Source organism: Elephantulus edwardii, unplaced genomic scaffold (genome assembly GCF_000299155.1).
Source record: "Elephantulus edwardii isolate Elephantulus edwardi_28Jun2011 unplaced genomic scaffold, EleEdw1.0 scaffold00028, whole genome shotgun sequence".
Taxonomy (NCBI): domain Eukaryota; kingdom Metazoa; phylum Chordata; class Mammalia; order Macroscelidea; family Macroscelididae; genus Elephantulus; species Elephantulus edwardii.
The window spans coordinates 16,985,948-17,003,814 of NW_006399778.1; the positions used below are offsets into that span (position 1 = coordinate 16,985,948).

The window sequence follows — 17,867 nt, forward strand, 5'->3', positions numbered from 1 at the left end:
ATAAGCAGGCAGGAGAGTGTGGTTGTTCCGCAGGTGATGCCAAGAGTGGGAGGCAGGAGGCTGCTTCCAGAGAGAAGCTGGCATCTTACCTCACCCCAGGCTTCATCCCTGGAACCTACTCTGCTCTCCCCCATCTCTTAGGTCCCCAGATCTGCACTCAGGACCTTGATTTAAGGGCTGCTTTGAGTAGGGGTTGTTATGGCAGTTGTAGGTATAGGGGCTCAAAGCTCTTTATTTATAGTGTCCTGTGCAAACAAAAGCTATGTCTAAGATCAGGGCCCTCCAGAGGTGAGCCCAAGGTCACAGTGAAGTCTGCCTCCAGCCCACAGAGCCGCCCTCAGTGCTCCTTCAAAGCTCCCCCTCCCTTCGGGCTTCCCTTTGTTCCAGTACAGTCCTAGACCGTCCTGGCTCCCAGCATGCAGCCACAGGACACCCCTAATCTGACCCTGCAATGAAACGGCCTCTAATTATTGCCATTACAGGAGTCAGCCTCTAGTCTTGTGATCATGAGCCTCTCCAGCGTCATCCAGCATCATCCGTGGTCATGCTGCCGAGCCAGCAGGCCTCCCCATCGCTGGCCGGGGAATCACAGATGTGCCCAAGACCCCCTTCAGTGCCGCTGCCTCACCACCCCCGCAGTGCAGGGGAGCTTAAGGGCGGCCTCTAATCCAGCCCTCAACTGTTCTAGAAACAATTCAAGGAGGTACTTCCTAGTACTCCTGAGGGAATTTCAGGAGACAGTACATTCAAAGGTTGCAAGCACAGTACAGAAGAGTCAGCACAGAGTTGATTTCCGCTCTGGGCAAACTCATGAAAGCCTCATGGGGTTTTCAGTGACTGATTTTTTAAAAAAATAGATCACCAGTCCTTTCTTCCGAGGCACCTCCAACCTTATAATTCATAACCGATTGCCTCACCAGGGAGTCGATTTGGTACACCAAACCACAACCCAAACCACTGCTGCGGATTTAATTCCACTCATGGAGGCACCCCACCCACCAGGTCTCCAAGGCCATGGCTCTTTACAGAGGAAACTGCCCACCTTTGTCCTTCAGAGCAGCTGATATATCCAAACTGCCTTAATCTCTAGGTTAGAGCATAACATTTTTGTTGTTGTTGTTGTTATGTGCCGTCGAGTCGCCTGTGATTCATAGTGACTGTACAATAGCCCTAAACCCTGCCAGTCTTTCTGTGTCTGACAACCCCCCCCCCATTACCCCAGTCACTGAATCAATTCATCTCATCGAGGGTCTTCCTGTCCTGCACTGTCTCTCCACCCTCCCAAACATGACATCCTTCTCTGAGGACTGGTCCCTCCTTGCAGCATGTCCAAAGTATATCAGACAAAGCTTCAGAAGACAACATTAGTAAATTCTTATTGGTAGCTGTTACAATTCCCTTTCCAGAGGCTTCTGAAACCCCACTCCTGCAAAACTCCATGTCCTTCCCTCTGTGCCCACGTACACTTCGGCAGGGCGTTCTTGCAGCCCGTCCCCAATCTGTGCCAACCAGCAGGGTCTCATTCTGCCACAGTCCCACATCTCTGCCCAGGGCAGGGCTGGCTGCACCAGGTTCAAGAAAAAGGATGCAAAGAGAATGAAGGCAATTCTTAGAGCTTCCCTCAGAGAGATTTCACAGAAGGAGGCATGGAGGGTGGGATGCGGGATTATAGATCAGTGGCTGTTCCCAGCCATGCCTGCTTGCTTGGGAAAGGTATGCTACACCATAAGGAGTGTTGTCGGATGCCATCAGATCATACTGACTTGACTATGAACAGCAGAATGTCACTTGACCCAGTCCTGAGCCCTAAGGAGCTCTCTCCTCTCTCTCACTGTCATCAACTCGTAGCTGACTTTTATTGGGATTCCATGGCTATAAATTACACAGGAGAAGATTTCTCATCTTTCTCTGACAGAGACTATAACACAAGAACTCAGATAATATTGGGGTGCAGGAAGGACCCACATTTCCAAAACCTACTATATGGCAAGACTTCCTGTATTCCCACATTTCACCTTCAACTACTAAACTAAAGGTGATATGTTTGAACCAACCTACTGGTACCATGGAAGAAAGGCCTGGCCACCGACCTGTCTCTGTAACCACCAAGATAAAGACAACCCAGTGGAGCAATTCTACCCATAATACACGGACCATCATGACTTGGAATCAACTGAATGGCAACAGGGTTTGGGTGCTTGTTTTGTGGTGTTTGTTTGTTTGTTCTATGTGATACCTGTAATAGCATCTAAACGTCACAACCACTCACCTAGGTGTTACTATGTCGATTTAACAGATGGAAAAATCTGCTCAGAGAGGTTAGATAACTTTCCTAGAGTCATACAGCTTTCTGAGGAAGAAGTAGCTAGTTGATCTTCTATCTTTAAGCCATTCCATCTAGTTAAACCACACAACAACCTATGTGGCTGGGACTGCTGTCATTCCCATTTTACAAATGAGGAACCCGAGACAGAGGAGCCAAGGGCCCTTCCAAGGTTCAGATTTGAGAAGCGTTTAACCTCGTATACTCTGGGTGCCCTGAGCATGCTCCCATGGAGAGCTGACAGACAGAGGGCGTCAGCAAGGGTGTGGGAATAAAGAAGTAAATGCTGGAACTTTTCCATCTGTGTGGTTCCTGGGGAGGATGCCAGTGAGCCCCAAGGCAGGAAAGCTCTGCACTTAGCCCCCTACACCATGAAAGGGCCTTCAGAGAGGTTGGCAAAGGGCAGGAGGATGACACCCACTACCATCTGGTCTCCACCTGTCCTAGGAAGACACGACTAGACCATCTTGTCAAGCCTTGAATCAAAGAGGAGCCTGGAAAGTCACCCTGCCCAGTCCCTGGCTCTGTGTAGCACTCCAGGCTTGATTGCTTCTGGTGACAGACAGATCACTACATCACCACAGATCACTACATCACTACATCAAAGCATGTTCTATGCTTTGACAGATCAGCTAATTAGAAAGGGTTTCCTTTGGTTTGGTAGCAGCCTGCCTCCCAGAAGCTCACTGCAGCTATGCAGGTCACGCCTTGTCTCAGCTACTTGGAAATTCACAACCCGTCTTTCAGGGAGAGGAGCAGTTCCTTCAGTGCATTCTACCTTCAGCTGTGACTCCACCAATCCCAGCAAACAAAGAGAGTTGGAGTGGTGAGGACGAACGGTGCCGACCCAGGCTCCAGCTGGGTGGGTGAGGCTAGGGGGTGGCAAAGGACTAGATTACCCTTGAGGGGTGTTCATAGCACAGTGCTGAGGGAGTCAAGGAGTTGAAGAATCATGCAGAACAGACAGAAAGGATTAAGAGCAAGCTGACAGGTGATCCTGGAACTGACCAGGCCAACCAGTGGTTTCTCTGCCTCCCTGGCAGCTCTGGAGCTGATGCCATGTGCCAGGAGTTCTTTTGAATACAGTGAGCTTCATGGGAGCTCACTTCTGACAGGAAATGAAGATCTGGCTGCAGAGCTAAACTCTTATATTCGACCTTCCAGGGATATAGTCCATAGTGACAAGCCATCTAGGGGCAGATGGACCAAGTTCAAACGCTGGCTTAGACACTTCTCAGATCTGAACCTTGGAAGAGCCCTTGACTCTTCAGTGTCTCAGTTTCCTCATCTGTAAAATAGGAATGACAGCAGTCCCAGCCACAAAGGGTTGTTGTGAGGTTTAGAGTAGTGGTTTTCAACATCATCATCAACTACCATCATCACACCATCATCATCTTCATCTCTGCTGACACATCTTTACGTACCAACCTCTCTTCCTCCCTAGTCCCTGCCAGCTCACTCAGGTACTCACTTCTCTAGAAAGACTTCACTCAGCCTTGATTTCCCCATCTGCAAAACGGAGACAAGCACACTTGTGTTCTGTAGATTAAAAACTCCCCAGTTTCCTCATTGATAAAGTGAGGAAAATAAATGTCCTTGCTTTTATAAGTCTAAACAAGTGGCATTATCTCCACCTATTGTGGGAAGAGTCTTTGGATGGTACAAACTCACTCGGCTGCTAACTGAAAGGCTGGTGGTTCAAGTTAACCTAGAGGCTCCTCAGAAGAAAGGCCTGGCAACCCACACAGCTGACAAAAACAGTCCCCAGTGCTGGCTGAGCCCCTAAAGGCTCTATTTCTGAAGGTCCGATGTTTCCCCAGGATACTGGACTTCCAATCATGTTACTGGCTGTGTCAATATATGTCCCAAGCACCTATAGTGTGCCAGGCACAGTGCTGGGCACCAGGAAAGCAGAGCTCAGTGACCCCTGGCTTCTCTGGAGGGCACAGTCTACACAATCTGTCCTCTGACCCCAGCCCCATGGCCCCTACCTTCTGAGGTGGGATGTTACTATCCTTCTTTCTACTTTACACGTGAACTGACATTCACGGAGAGGTGCACAGAGGGTATGTGGCAGAGCTGCATTTCACCCACGTAGGTGTGACTCCATTTGTATCTTTTTAAAAAGGTTTTTTTATGTGTGTGATGAATAAATCATTGAACATACAAAAGCTGATCATTTGATTTCTAGCCTCACTTCTGTTACCAAGTCCATACTTACCCATGACCATTCCTTTTTCATTGGCTTCAACTTTTGCACAGCAGTCATCAATTATTATTAATGCATCCTGATCACATGTTTGGCCAATTTTGAACTGTAAAATTGGATAAAAAATCTTCAATTTCTTTCTCTTTGGCTTTAGCTGTTGTTGCACATATCTGAATAATAGTTGCATTAACAGGCCTTCATTGTAGGATATATGTAGTATCCTATCACTCACAACATTGTACTTTCTCGGGATAGAATTTGAAATTGTCTTTTTAATCATGAGTGAAACCCCATTCTTCCTGTTTTTCACTCCCAACATAGTATACCATATGATTATCTGATTCAAAGTGGCCAATGCCAGTCCATCTCATCTCTTCAATGCCTAAAAATGTTGATGTTCAGGAATGTTCATGCATTCCATTTCCTTTTTCACAGCTTCTAGTTTTCCTGCACTCATATTTCAAATATTCCACATTGAATTTTGTAAATAAATCCATATTAAAAAGAAAAAAGAATATTTGCAGCTGTTTCTCCTCATTTTGATTGCCTTCTAATCTGGGCCCTACCACTAATAATATAACTATTTAAGTTATGAACTACTGTTCATAGGGGTTTTAGAGGCTATTTCAAAAGTGAATGGCCAATACTGTTTTCTAGTCTGTCTTAATCTGGGATCTAGAATCTACTAAAACAGGTCTACCATGGGTGGACCCCTCTGGCATTTGACACACCACAGGCACCTCTTTCAGTATCACAGAAACCATACAGCAGCTGACAGACAAGTGATGTACTAAAAAACAACAAAGCAATAATAAGAACAACGATTTAAAAATCACAAATGAAGGCTTTATACATGGACTCCATCTGATGGACTGCATAGGAATCAGATTGACTATGGAAGGAATCAGAATCTCAATATCAGCAGTCAAAACCAGGCCAGGTGCTGACTGTGGAATGGGCCATCAATTACTCATGTGCAGGTTCAAATTGAAACTGAAGAAAATTAAAACAAGATCGGAAGAACCAAAATATGATCTTGAGTGTATCCCACCTGAATTGAAAAGTCATTTTAAGAAGAGATATGCATTGAACTTTAAAGATCCAAACCCAGATGAGTTACAAGATTATTCCTAGGATATCATCAATGCAGAAAGCAAAAAATCATTACAAAGACAGAGAAAAAAAAACCCTAAAATGAATGTTAGAAGATACTCTGAAAATTGCACTAGAGCATTGAGAAACCAAAACATATGGAAGAGAAGCTGAAATAAAAGCACTGAACAGAAGATCCCAAAGGTTAGCTTAAGAAGATAGTGAAGTATTGTAACAGAATGTGCAGACAGTTGGATTGGAGGAAAGGAAAGACCTTACTCAGAATTTCTCAAGCTAAAAAAGAAATTCAATCCTCTACTGAGAGATGCTATGGACAAAATTTTCAGTGATCCAGGAAGCATCAAAAGAAGATGAAAAAAATACACAGAATCACTCTACCAAAAAGAACTGGGGGAGGGGGGAGAGAAAAACTGGCGGCCAACATTGAAATATTTCCGGAAGTACCACATGATCAAGAGCCAATGGTAATGAAGAAAGAAGTTCAACCTGCACTGAAAGCACTGACAAACAATTAAGACCCCAGGTATTGATGTGATTGGTACCAGTTAACATGTTTAACAGATGCAGCCTGGACGTGCTCACCAGTCTATGCCCGGGAACTTGGACAAAAGCTGCCTCACTGACTGGCTGGAAGAAATTAATATTTGTTTCTATTCCCAGGAAAGGTGATCTAACAGAATGTGGAAATTATCTAACAATATCATCAATATCACATGAAAGCAAAATATTGCTGAATTTAAAAATGGCTAGAATAGTATATAGATAGAGAACTGCTAGATGTTCAAGATGAATTTAGAAAAGACCATGGTACCAGGGATATAATTTCTAATATCAGGTGGATCCTGGCTAAAAGCAGAGCATACCATAATAATGTCTATTTGTGCTTTATTGACTATGCATTTGACTGTGTGGATCATAAAAATTATGGCTAACATTGAGAAGAATGGGAATCGTAGAACACTTAATTGTCTTTATGTGAAACCTATGCCGAGACCAAGAGGCTTTTGTACAAACAGAGCAAAGGATAACTTTATGGCTTAAAATTAAGAAAGGCATGCATCAGGGTAGTATCCTTTCTCCATACTTATTCAATCTGTATGTTGAGCAAATCATCTGAGAAGCTGGACTCTATGAAAAAGAATGCAGCATTAAGATTGGAGAAAGACTCATCAACAACCTGTTATGCAGATGAAACAGGCTTGCTTGCTGAAAGTGAGGAGAGCTTGAAGTGCTTGCTGCAGAAGATCAAAGACTACAGTCTTCAATATAGATTACATACCAACATCAAGAAAACAAAGTTCTCAGCACTGCACCAATAGGCAATATCATGACAGAAGGAGAAAAGATTGAAATTGTCAATGACTTCACCTTACTTGAATCCACAATCAACATCCTTGGTATCATCAGTCAGGAGATAGGGAGATATATTGGGGAAAGTCTGCAATCAGGGACCTCTCCAAGTTGTAGAAGAGAAATGATATCTGTTTGAAGACTAAAATGCACCTGATTCAGGCCATGATCTTTTCAATCACTTGCTATACATCTGAGTGCTGGAAAATGCAGAAGGATGACAAGAACTGATGTTTTTGGCTGTGGTGTAAGAGAAGAGTTCTGAATATCCTACGGGCTGTCAAAAGAGCAAACAGATATGTCTTAGTGAAGGTGCAGCCAGAGTGTTCGTTAGAGGCAAGATAACGAAGCTTTGCCTCACATACTTCGCACATGTTTCTAGGAGAGGCTATTTTTTTGAAGAGGGACATCATGCTTGGATAGGTGGAGGATCAACAAAAGAGAAGAAGACCTTCGACCAGATAGATTAACACAGTAACTACAGCAACAGACTCAAGACTGTCAGAAATGATGATCTGAGCACAGGATAGGACAGGTTTCAGATCTGTTGTTCATAGGGTTGCTATGAGTTACTCTCGCCTTGATGGTACATAACAACAGGTCTGCCCCCAAAGCTCTCCTTCAGTGTGGACCCAGCATCGTGGAAGGACCTAGGTGATGGGCTCCACTACGTGCCTGAGCTCACAGAATTTGGAATGGGGCAGACATGGGTTCAAATCCCAGCTCCAGGGTTTGCTGGCTGTTGAGACTGGAGAAGATGCTCAACTTCCCTGCATCTCAGGTTTTTTGTCTGTTAAATAGGATTCGGAATCATCTTTACCTCATAGGTTTAGGTGAGATTTAAATAGGATAATGCAGTGAGCATTTAAAATACAGTTGTCATCAACATCATCATCACAACTAACACAGATGGTGTTGTAAAGATGGGGAAAACAAGTTGGGGCTCTTGCACCTCCCTTTGCGCTCCCACCTAATCAAGAAGTCTTACTAGCTGCGAGGTCTTTTGAAAGCCGCATACTGGAATTTAGTTAGCCAGGCATTCAGGGTCTCTCAGCCTTTCCCCTCCCACACCATTCACTCAAGCTGCTCATTCCTTCAAACTTCACACATTCACTGCCCCTTCACACATCCCCTCTGCCAGAGGTCTCCTCTCTCCTCTTGTCCTGAACATCCATCCTTCAAAGCTCAACTGAGAGTCTTTCTTTTCCTCTGAGAAGGCTCTTCTCATTCTTCTACCTTGGCTGAGATACCTCATTCTCAAGGACAGAGCCTAACACAACCTACTTGTTCACAGGGGGGCTTTGTTGTGTGCATTTTGGACATTAGCATTCTCTTCCGCATCCCAGTGGGCCAGCCGGAAGCCCGGCAGGGTGGTTAAATAACTGCAAAGAGCCAAGATCTCAGGAGGGTTTTAGAAGTGGGAATCATGGGCCCTGGGCAGAATGGCTTTGTCACCCCATCATCTGTCCCCCAGCTCCTGACCCTGACTTCAGCTTTCCTCTTAGAGCCCTTCCCCACCCCCCAGGGGACTAGCAAAACCGACAGAGGTCAGAGACATAAGGCTGACATTCCATAGACGTGAGCAGGGATCGTCTCCAAAGTCCAAGCTCACACAGGGTGTGGTGGAGTGTGCTCTCTCATTCCCAGAGATAACCATCCTGGCGCCTAATGCCCTGTCATTGCCCAGGAAGGGGCACGCCCAGAGAGCCTGAGGAGAGAAGGAGAGGAGGGGAGAGAGCAACTTCCACTCCCCAGCAGAGACAACGGAGCTGGGGATCTGGATTCTCCTGAGAGAAAAGGCCCGAGGATGGAGAGCATTATCCTGAGTGAACCAACTCAGTCTCATAAGGACAAACACTGCAAAAGACCATTACTTTAAAAAGAAAAGGATAACTGGTAAAACATAGATGGGATTCGGGGGTGGGGAGGAATAGGAGGAGAGCGGTGAGGATGGGTAGGGGCAAAATCACACGGTTGCACAATTTAGTGGGTGGAGGAAGGGGGTAAAGGAAATGGGAAAGGTCTGACAGGGGCCTGAAAAGACAGGGTAATGGTGGGCATGGTGCAACGGTGATTAATTTTATAAAACACAAAGCATGGGAATGATTGTATGAAACACAACATGAATGAAGAATAGTATTAAACACAAGGTATATGACCTTTGTAAGCAAACCAATATAAAATTTAAAATTCTTTAAAACATCTTATTATTTTGTGTGTGTGTACTGTCAAATCAGATCTGACTGGTACTGGAGGAGATTGCCCCTCCTTCTCCAGCAAGGTATCTGGTGTATTTGAACTGTGCACCTCTGGGATTGCAGTACAGCTTCTTGCCACCAGAGCTCCCTCAAATTAAAAAAAAAAAAATTAAAGTGGGGGAAAGGCCCCATATTTAGAACAAGATTGACTTCACTTATCAGTCTCAATTTCTCCATCCACAAAATGCAGAGAAGCATTCTTGGGTTCTGTGGATTACAAAACTTGGCTGGTTTCCTCATCTATAAAGTGAGGGGAATGAAATTGCCAGCTTTTAGAAGTACAAACAAGTGATACCATCTCCATTTTGCATGGGAAGTGTTTCTGGGCATTGCAAACTCACTCAGCTGCCAACCAAAGGGTTGGTGGTTCAAGGTCATCTAGAGGTAACTCAGAAGAACGTCCTGGTGATCTACTTCTTTGGAAAATCAGCTATTGAGAAGCCTGTAGAAGGCACTTCTGCTCTGATGCGCACAGGGTCAGCTCAAAGCAACTGAGAGATGAGAGAGAGCAAGAGAAAGGCTCAGAGAGGTGACGCGGTGAGATCCAGCCTGATCGCCTCTCCTCCTGAGGTCGTGACACCAGTCATCCTGTTAATGAACTGACTCTCAAACAGACCTCCCCCCACTAAGCTTCCTCCTGTGACGCCCACTCAGGATCGTCTCTCTGGATTTGGAAAGGGGGCAGACTTCCTTCTACCTTGCTTAGGTCAGAAAGGCCGGCTCCACCTCCCCCTGTGCCCAGCAGCCCTGGCAACCCAGCCTGCGCTCAGACCATACCTGCTACACCCTGTGCAGTTTGTGGTCTGCCCATCCCACCCAGCAAGAGCAGAATCGCAGGTGAAGGCGTGGGAGTGGAGTGGGTGGAGGGAGCTGTCAGCTGTGACTGGGAAGGTGTGATGGAGAAGGGCCTGGCAGGCTTCAAGCGCCTTCGACTCAAATGCAGTGTGAGCTGGTCTTTGGACCCCACTTTGGGGACATTTAGAGTCTGGGCAGTGAGATGGAGTTACTCAGAGGCCTTGTTGTCTGCTCCCCACTCCCAGCTCCTGACCCTGGCTGGAGCTTCCCTCTACCTCTCATGGCAGAGGCACGTTAAAGGTATGGCATATGCCCTGGGTGCCACCCACAGAGGGACTGCTGGGCAGTTTCTGTTAACTAGCTGGAGCCCAGTGACCTTCGTCAAGCATCACATAGGGAGAAGGGCAGGGTAAGACATAAACCCAGGGAGGCACCTGGGTTTCCAAGGAGACATTCTAAAAAGACACAAAGGTACCACCAGACTGGGGCAGCCGGACAAGAGTGGGGAGAAGCATTTCTATTCACATAGAGAGCATCAATCAGATCTTTTGACTTGAAGCTGGGAGGTGGGCACACAATGTGAGAGATTACCCCTGGGTGCTCACATTAGAGGAGGGACACAATTTAGAGACTGTCCCTACACCTCTACCCCTGACTGGCTGAGACTGGAGAGGGTAGATAGGGTGCCTGAGAGGCCTGGTCCACACTATGGTCTAGTAGGTCCCAGCTTCCTGAACCCCACATGTCCAGGTATCCACATGTTTCCTGGATGGAATTCTCCAACTCACAGATCTCAGGTGCTGCTGCCCTGCCCCTTACATTCTAGACTCACATTCCAAATTCCACATCTTTCAGGGATGGGAACACGTGGCAGAGTTGGGAAGTCTCAGATTCCACAGAGAGGAGACTGGGAGCTTTGTAGACAGAGTCAAAGAAAGGGCAGTATGATGGATTCAGGAAGAGCATTTTGGATGGTGAGACAAGAATCTACAAAATCATAATGAGAACCATTGCTCCTGAGAATCTTCCCTCTGGGTCCACAAGTTTAGAAGAGCAGGGCTTCCAACGCCACTGGCTCCATCAGGCCAGGAGCAACAGGGATCAGAGAAGAGCAGAGAGAACTGGGGTTTGGAGTTGAGAGGAGCTGAGAAGAGAAAAGGAGAATGGAAAAAAGAAAGAGTTCAGGGCTGGCATCCACAGGATAGGAAGAGAAGGGGAGGGGACAAGAAGGATGCAGAGGGGAGGATTGAGTGAGGATGAGGGCTTCTGCGCTGGATCAGAGAGCAGGGGCCAGCAGGGACCAGGGACACTGGGGCCCATGTAGAAGTAAGGACTAGCTGCCCTCAGAGGCCCTTACTGAAGTCAATCTTGTAGCTTTCAAGAATGGCACATGTCACTACCACAAGTCCAATTCCACAAACTCATAGGTCATGTACTCTCCAGGAACCCTCAAGCTTAAACTTCAAAAGCTATTCCAAATAAGGGAGTCCTTCCTGTCACAGAGGCTCTAAAACACGATATCACCGAGGAGAAAGGTCCTCACCCAGCTGGAGCCCAATGTTGAGTCTGCCAGTCACAGAGGATTAGTGCTGGCATCAATCCCGTAATTATCCCGTCAGGAGCACAATTATGCTTCATTGTACTTGTGTGTGAGCTCAAAGCCTTCACTTACTCAATATAAACATTAAAAACATGGATGCCACCAGTTTCAGAACTCTGTTTTAGCATTTCCCTTTTTTGAAGTACCAGGAATCTCAGCATGGGAGTGACTGGGCTCGTTCTGGATTGAGCCCCTCAGCTCTGTGCTTTTCTAAGCCTTGGATGCTTTTGGGGGTGGGGTATGAGGGAAGAATTCAAGAGAGGATGTTCCCATCTGCTGCCCAGCTAGAATTGTCCTCCAGTCTCCATCACTGGGGCCTGCAATCTGGGCTCTGATTTAGGCTCCTGGATGAACAAAGAAACCCATGCTGATGGCTGACAGGTCTCTGCACTGTGCCCCACCTTATTGGTATGACCCCATATTCCCAACCAAAAGCAAGGATGTCCATAGCAGTTTTATAAAATCCAAGGGAGTCAGGGTGAGGAGCTAGCCCTGGGGTATGAGGTCAGGGTAGGGGACTAGCCCCCTGGGATATGGGGTCAGAAGAGGAGCTAGCTCCCTGGGGTATAGGGTCAGGGTGGAGGGCTGGTCCTCTGGGGTATGAGGTCAGGGTAGGGGGCTAGCTCCCTGGGATATGGGGTCAGAAAAGGAGCTAGCTCCCTGGGGTATAGGGTCAGGGTGGGGGGCTGGTCCTCTGGGGTATGGGGTCAGGGTAGGGGGCTAGCTCCCTGGGGTATGAGATCAGGGTAGGGAGCTAGCCCCCTGGGATATGCAGTCAGGGAGGAGAACTAGCCTTCTAGGGTATGATGTCAGGGTGGGAAGCTGGTCCTCTGGAGTACGAGGTCACAGGTGGGGGCTAGCTCCCTGGGATATGAGGCCAGAGTAAGAACCTAGCCCTTCGTGGTAGGAAGTCGGTGGGAAGCTGGCCCTCTGGGTTATGAAGTCAGGGTGGGTAATGCCCTCTGAGATGTGAGTTCAGGTGGGAAGCTAGTCCCCTAGAGCATGGGGCTGGGTGAGGAGCTAGCCCTCTGGGGTGTGAGGTCAGAGTAGGGAGCCAGCCCTCAGGGCTGTGGAGTCAGTGGGGAGCCGGTCCCCTGGGGTGAGGGGACAGGTGGGGAGCTAGCCCTGAAGTATGAGGTCAGGATGGGGAGCTGGTCCCCTGGGGTTTGGGGTCAGATAGGGAGATAATCCCCTGAGGTGTAGAGTCAATGGGGAGCTGGTCCCCTGAGGTATTGGGTCAGGTGGGGAGCTGGTCCCCTGAGGTGTTGGGTCAGGTGGGGAGCTGGTCACCTGAGGTGTTGGGTCAGGTGGGGAGCTGGTCCCCTGGGGTGTTGTGTCAGGTGGGGAGCTGGTCCCTTGCAGTGTAGGAGCAGAATTCCAGGTCAAGGGGTTCATAGGGTTTCTGAGGCTAAACACCCAGAGGTCCATAATCACCCAAACACAAATATTTCTTCAAATAACCCATGCACGCAGCACCCCAGGGAATTAATTACTTCCCATGATGTCACCTCACACACCTCTCACACCCAACCCTACCAGCTCTCCAGAAGGCTCACACTCCGGCCAGTTCTGGTGACTGGTATGACCCCTCCCCCAGCAAGGCCATCAGGAATTCTGTGGCTGGCCTCATCTAGAGTGAGGATGAGGGAGCCCCACATCAAGTACAGTCCTATCCTCAGACCATCAACTCTAGCCTCCTTTGAAAATCCCTCCTAGGCTGACAGTTGCATGACCTCTTCCTCCACCTATCCAGCCTTTCTGGCAGGAAGTTCTTCCTTAGATCTAATCTTAATCCAACTTGCTGCAGAACCAGCTTCTGTTTTCTACTTTAGAGACTAGGGCCCTAGTCATCACCAGCACCTGGGGTGAAGATTCCTGAGTGGCTTTTGGGTACAAGCACCTTGTAAGGTCCAACTCAGGACCCCAGAACAGCTATCTCCCAGTTACTCCCCTCCTCACCCCTCTCTCAACTGTGTCTTCAGATGAGAGACACTTCACTCTACTTTTGATGTTAAAGTTTGCCAGATAAAATACAAACTGCTTATCTAAAACTGGCATTTCGGATAAACCTTTTTCTTTTTCTTTTTTCCCCTTTCCTTTAAGTTTGCCCCATACACTGTTTCTGTGAGTGGTAGAATCGGGACCTACCCATGGCTGACCCTCCAGCAGGCTTTCAGGAGCAGTCAATCCCACAGAAGGAGATTGTCCATCCGTCTGCAGAGCAGCTAGTGGATTCAAACACATGTCCTCGGGATCGCAGCCCCGCTTCTTACTCCCTAGACCACCAGAGCTCCCTATGCAATGTTTGGAGCATAAAATTGTTTGGGACAAATATTACATAGGACATCATGACGTTGCTGTTGTTGTTGTTGTTGTTATGTGCCGTTGAGTCGCTTGCGACCCATAGCAACCCTATGTACAACAGCCCTAAACCCAGCTCTGTCCTGTGCCAATCTCACTGCCTCTGGCACATCCATCCCGATTAACCCAGTCACTGAATCAATCCACCTCATAGAGGGTAACGAAAATGAAATGATTTTTTGTTGCTGTTTTCTGAAGTTCAGATTTAACTGGATGTCCCATATTTTCATTTACTAAATCTGGTAGCCAACGGGCAGCAGTGATAACACACCCAGCTCCCTCTTGCCATTAGCTAGGTTGGGGTTCTGCTTTTTAGGGCGCTGAGGGGCTTGGATTAGTTCAGCAAAAGAGAGGACGACCCTCAACCAGATGGACTGACACAGTGACTGTAACAACGGGAGACTGAGGACTGGGTGGGGCGAGGTGCAGCTCTGAGGTTCACAGGGCCGCTGTGAGCTGTGGGCAACTCCACAACACTGAACCACAGCCGCACAAAGGGCTTGGAGACTTCAGGGGAGCTTTACAAGCAGGCCCTGCCCTGAGCATGCACCACAGGCGTCTCGATCTCACGTCTGCTCCTTCCTTCCTCTGAGCACAGTGGAAATACTAGAAAACAGAGGGGTCACGGCATCATCAGAGGTATGGGGGCACTCGCTCTGCGTTTCATATGTGCACGGCCTCACATATGTTCCCCCAAACCCGTTCAGATCCGTGCTGTTGTTCTCTTATGTCAGATGAGGAAAGTGAGGCTCAGAGAAGTGTGACCGTGCCCAGGGTCACACAGCCAGAAATGGAGTCAGGATTGAATCAGAGTCTGTCCATTAGTGCAGAAGGGACTCAGCTCACACCTGGCCTTAGGTGAAGAATGAGGCCCCGCGAGAACCAGTGACTTGCACCGAGTCTGACAGGAAACCAGTGACGGGGCTGGGAGCAAAACCAGCTGTCCTGGCTCCTAGGCAAATGCTCCCAGCTTTAGTCAGCAGCACATCCAGAGCCTGCCCAAGGTTCAGAAATCACCTTCCAGAAACAGAAACGAGGTAAGCCTCTCTTTGTTCCTGGTGTTAATAAAAGGTTGTTCTCTCCTCCCCTGCGATTAGCTGCCTCTGAAAATCCGCTGGAGGTCAGCTGTGGATTCGTTCTGACTTAAGGACATACAAGAACAACAAGATAAAACAGAAGTTAAATTGACGTTTCAGATAACCCATCTTTAGCATAAATATATGTCATGCAATTCTTAGGAATCTACTTACATTGTTGCTATAGTTGCCTGTTGAGTTGGAGTTCCCATAGCTGGTTTTCAGAGGTAGTCAATTGCATAGGAGTAGATTGCCCATCCTTCTTCCCATGTGGTTAAAAACTGCACTGCAATCCTGAAGGCACGCAGTTCAAAACTACCAGCTGCTCCGCGGGAGAAGGATGAGCAATCTTCTCCTGTGCAATTTATTGCCTCTGAAAACCCATCAGAGGGTCAGCTATGGGTCAGCTCCTACTCCACAGTACACAACAACAATATATATCATTTTTGTTTATCTGAAATTCTAACTATTCTATATTTCAGTATTTTTCCATAAATTCTATATTTTTATTTCCTAAAATGACAGCTCCATGCTAACAGGGTGAGAGAGAATGGGGTGTCCTCTACCTCTGAGAGGGTCAGCTCCCTCCAGCGAACCACCACTTGGCCCACAGGTCACTTCCTGGGGCTGGGGATAGGGGCAGAAAGGACTTGTGGCGTAGAGACCAGATCGGAAGCTAGAGCCGGTACATAGTAACTGACTGGGCAAGTTCAGGTTGAAACCTATGAGGGTGAATCTTAGTTTTGTCATCTGATGAATGGGATAACAATAGCATCAATTTTATTTGGTTCCAAAACTCACTGCTATCAAGTTGATCCTGACTCGTCAGTGGGTTTCTGGAGCTGTAAGTATTTATGGAAAGAGAGTGCCCATCTTTCTCCTGAGGAGAGCCTGGTGAGTTTGAACTGCTAGTTTTTCAGTTAGCAACACAAATAAGTCATGCACTATGTCAGGGCCCCTTTCTATTGGGCTGAGAGGAGCATAAATGAGACCAAGTGGGCACAGGGCCTGGCACAGGCCTTGCCCCAGAAGAGCAATTGATAGCTTGCTCTAATATCGACAGTCCTGCTGGCTCGTTACAGAACCCATCCATCCCTCTTCTCTTGGAGGGGGAACCTGGGTCCCAACCACAGCAGTCCAGCCCCATCTGACATCGCTAGGACGGAGGCCAAAGACAGTCTTTCCAAGCTGGACAGGTCCACAGAGACCACCAAGTTCAACTCATTCAGGGACCAAGTGAGAAACTGAGACCAAACATTTGGGCAAGGCAGGGATCTGGCTGGGTCAACAGCAGAAGATGTCCCACCAGATGTCATCCTCGTCCCCAACGCTGACCATCTTCACCATTTCATCCAACACCAATCTCGGGCCTCACTCCAAGTTATTTTCCCTTCTGAGGTCATTGACTAGCCTCTCCTAAGCCAAATTACCCTCATTGCCCTTGGCTGGCCTTTAAGGATCTGGCTTCCTGGAGGGGACTGAGGCAAAGTATTGAAGGAGAGGAAGAGAGACTTAGTCCTGCCAGCTTCCTGAGCAGCTATTCCTTCCGATGATCCAGACAAATGTCAGTTCTGTTCCGAAATCAGCACCCAGAGCCCTGTGTCTGGTCCCAGGACAAGCGCCTGGAGCCTAGGACTCAGAACTAGGAACTCAAGGCTAGACTCCACACACAGAGGCTCGAGGTTAAAACCCTAACCCCCCTGCAACCTGAAGGCAGACCTGCTTCCCCAGCCCCTCCCTCCCAGGCTCCGGAGCCAGCTCCACCTTCTCTGTTGTCAAAACAATCACTGGCTTGCCAGCATCCTGCAGCACGTGCGATTCATCGATTCATCACCAGCGCGCACCTCACCGCCCCAGGGACCTCTCTTCTCGCCCAGGCAGGTGGGCACCCCGCTCTCACCTGCGAATGTCCACGAGCTTTTCCACTCCCACCACACACACAGCATAGGTGGGTTTCTTCAGGGACAGCCGCACAGACCTCTGTGAGGCCATCCCGTCTCGGAGCGCCCAATCTCCAAGATCAGCTCTGGCTCTGGCCCTCCCAGCCCCCAGCTCCTCTCCAGGGCACCTCTTCCCCAGAAAGGTACGTGAGTTCTGAAGGCCTTGTGTGCTCCTCCTTCCTTTTAATTTAACCCTATGACCCAGAATCCCCACCTCCCAGCTCCACGCCCTGCCCTCTTCTATCAAGCCTGTCAATCTGGGAGGTCAGGGAGGAGGCCTCCACCTGCCTGAGGCCTTTCTGGGGGATGGGAGAGAGCAATTATTTCATCTAAGATCCCTGGGGGGCGGGGGCGGGACCCCCAGTTCCCTCTTGTTCCCCAGCTTTACCTCTATCCTCACTCTTTTTTTACACACAACCCCCGACCTGCACCCACATTGAGTAGTGCTTAAGCCTGAGCCATAGGGTAATGATAACCTTCATTGTTTTTTAGGGACTGACTGTGTGCCAGGCACCAGCTAACCAGCTGCAGATTTTTATCTCATACGCTAAAATGCTGCTGCTGTTGTTGTTGTTAATAGGAACAGTGGAGTCCACTCGGATGCATAGTGACCCCATGTGCAACCCTGATGGAAAACCCTGCCCGAACCTGTGACATCATACCAGGGAGCATATACACCACCGTGACATCAGACTCCGGGATCCAAATCTTGGTTCTGCCTCTTGCAACCTGTGTGACCTTGTACCTCAATGTATGAAAGGGAAGACGTGACAGTAGTGTCTGTGCCATTGGACTGGCATGAGAACCCTGTCAAAGTAAGGAGAAAACGTGTACCTGGCACC

The 17,867-nt window shown here is 48.1% G+C and overlaps 1 protein-coding gene across 1 annotated transcript in view; it reads right to left on the reverse strand.

Moving 5' to 3' along the window:
• PADI1 (peptidyl arginine deiminase, type I) overlaps window positions 1-17,077 on the reverse strand; it is a 54,290-nt gene extending 37,213 nt beyond the window's left edge. The window contains exon 1 of the mRNA XM_006883601.1: window positions 16,986-17,077. Within this exon, the coding sequence (XP_006883663.1) occupies window positions 16,986-17,077 (92 nt within the window). The remainder of the gene's footprint in view (window positions 1-16,985) is intronic.
• Window positions 17,078-17,867: the final 790 nt, after the last annotated feature.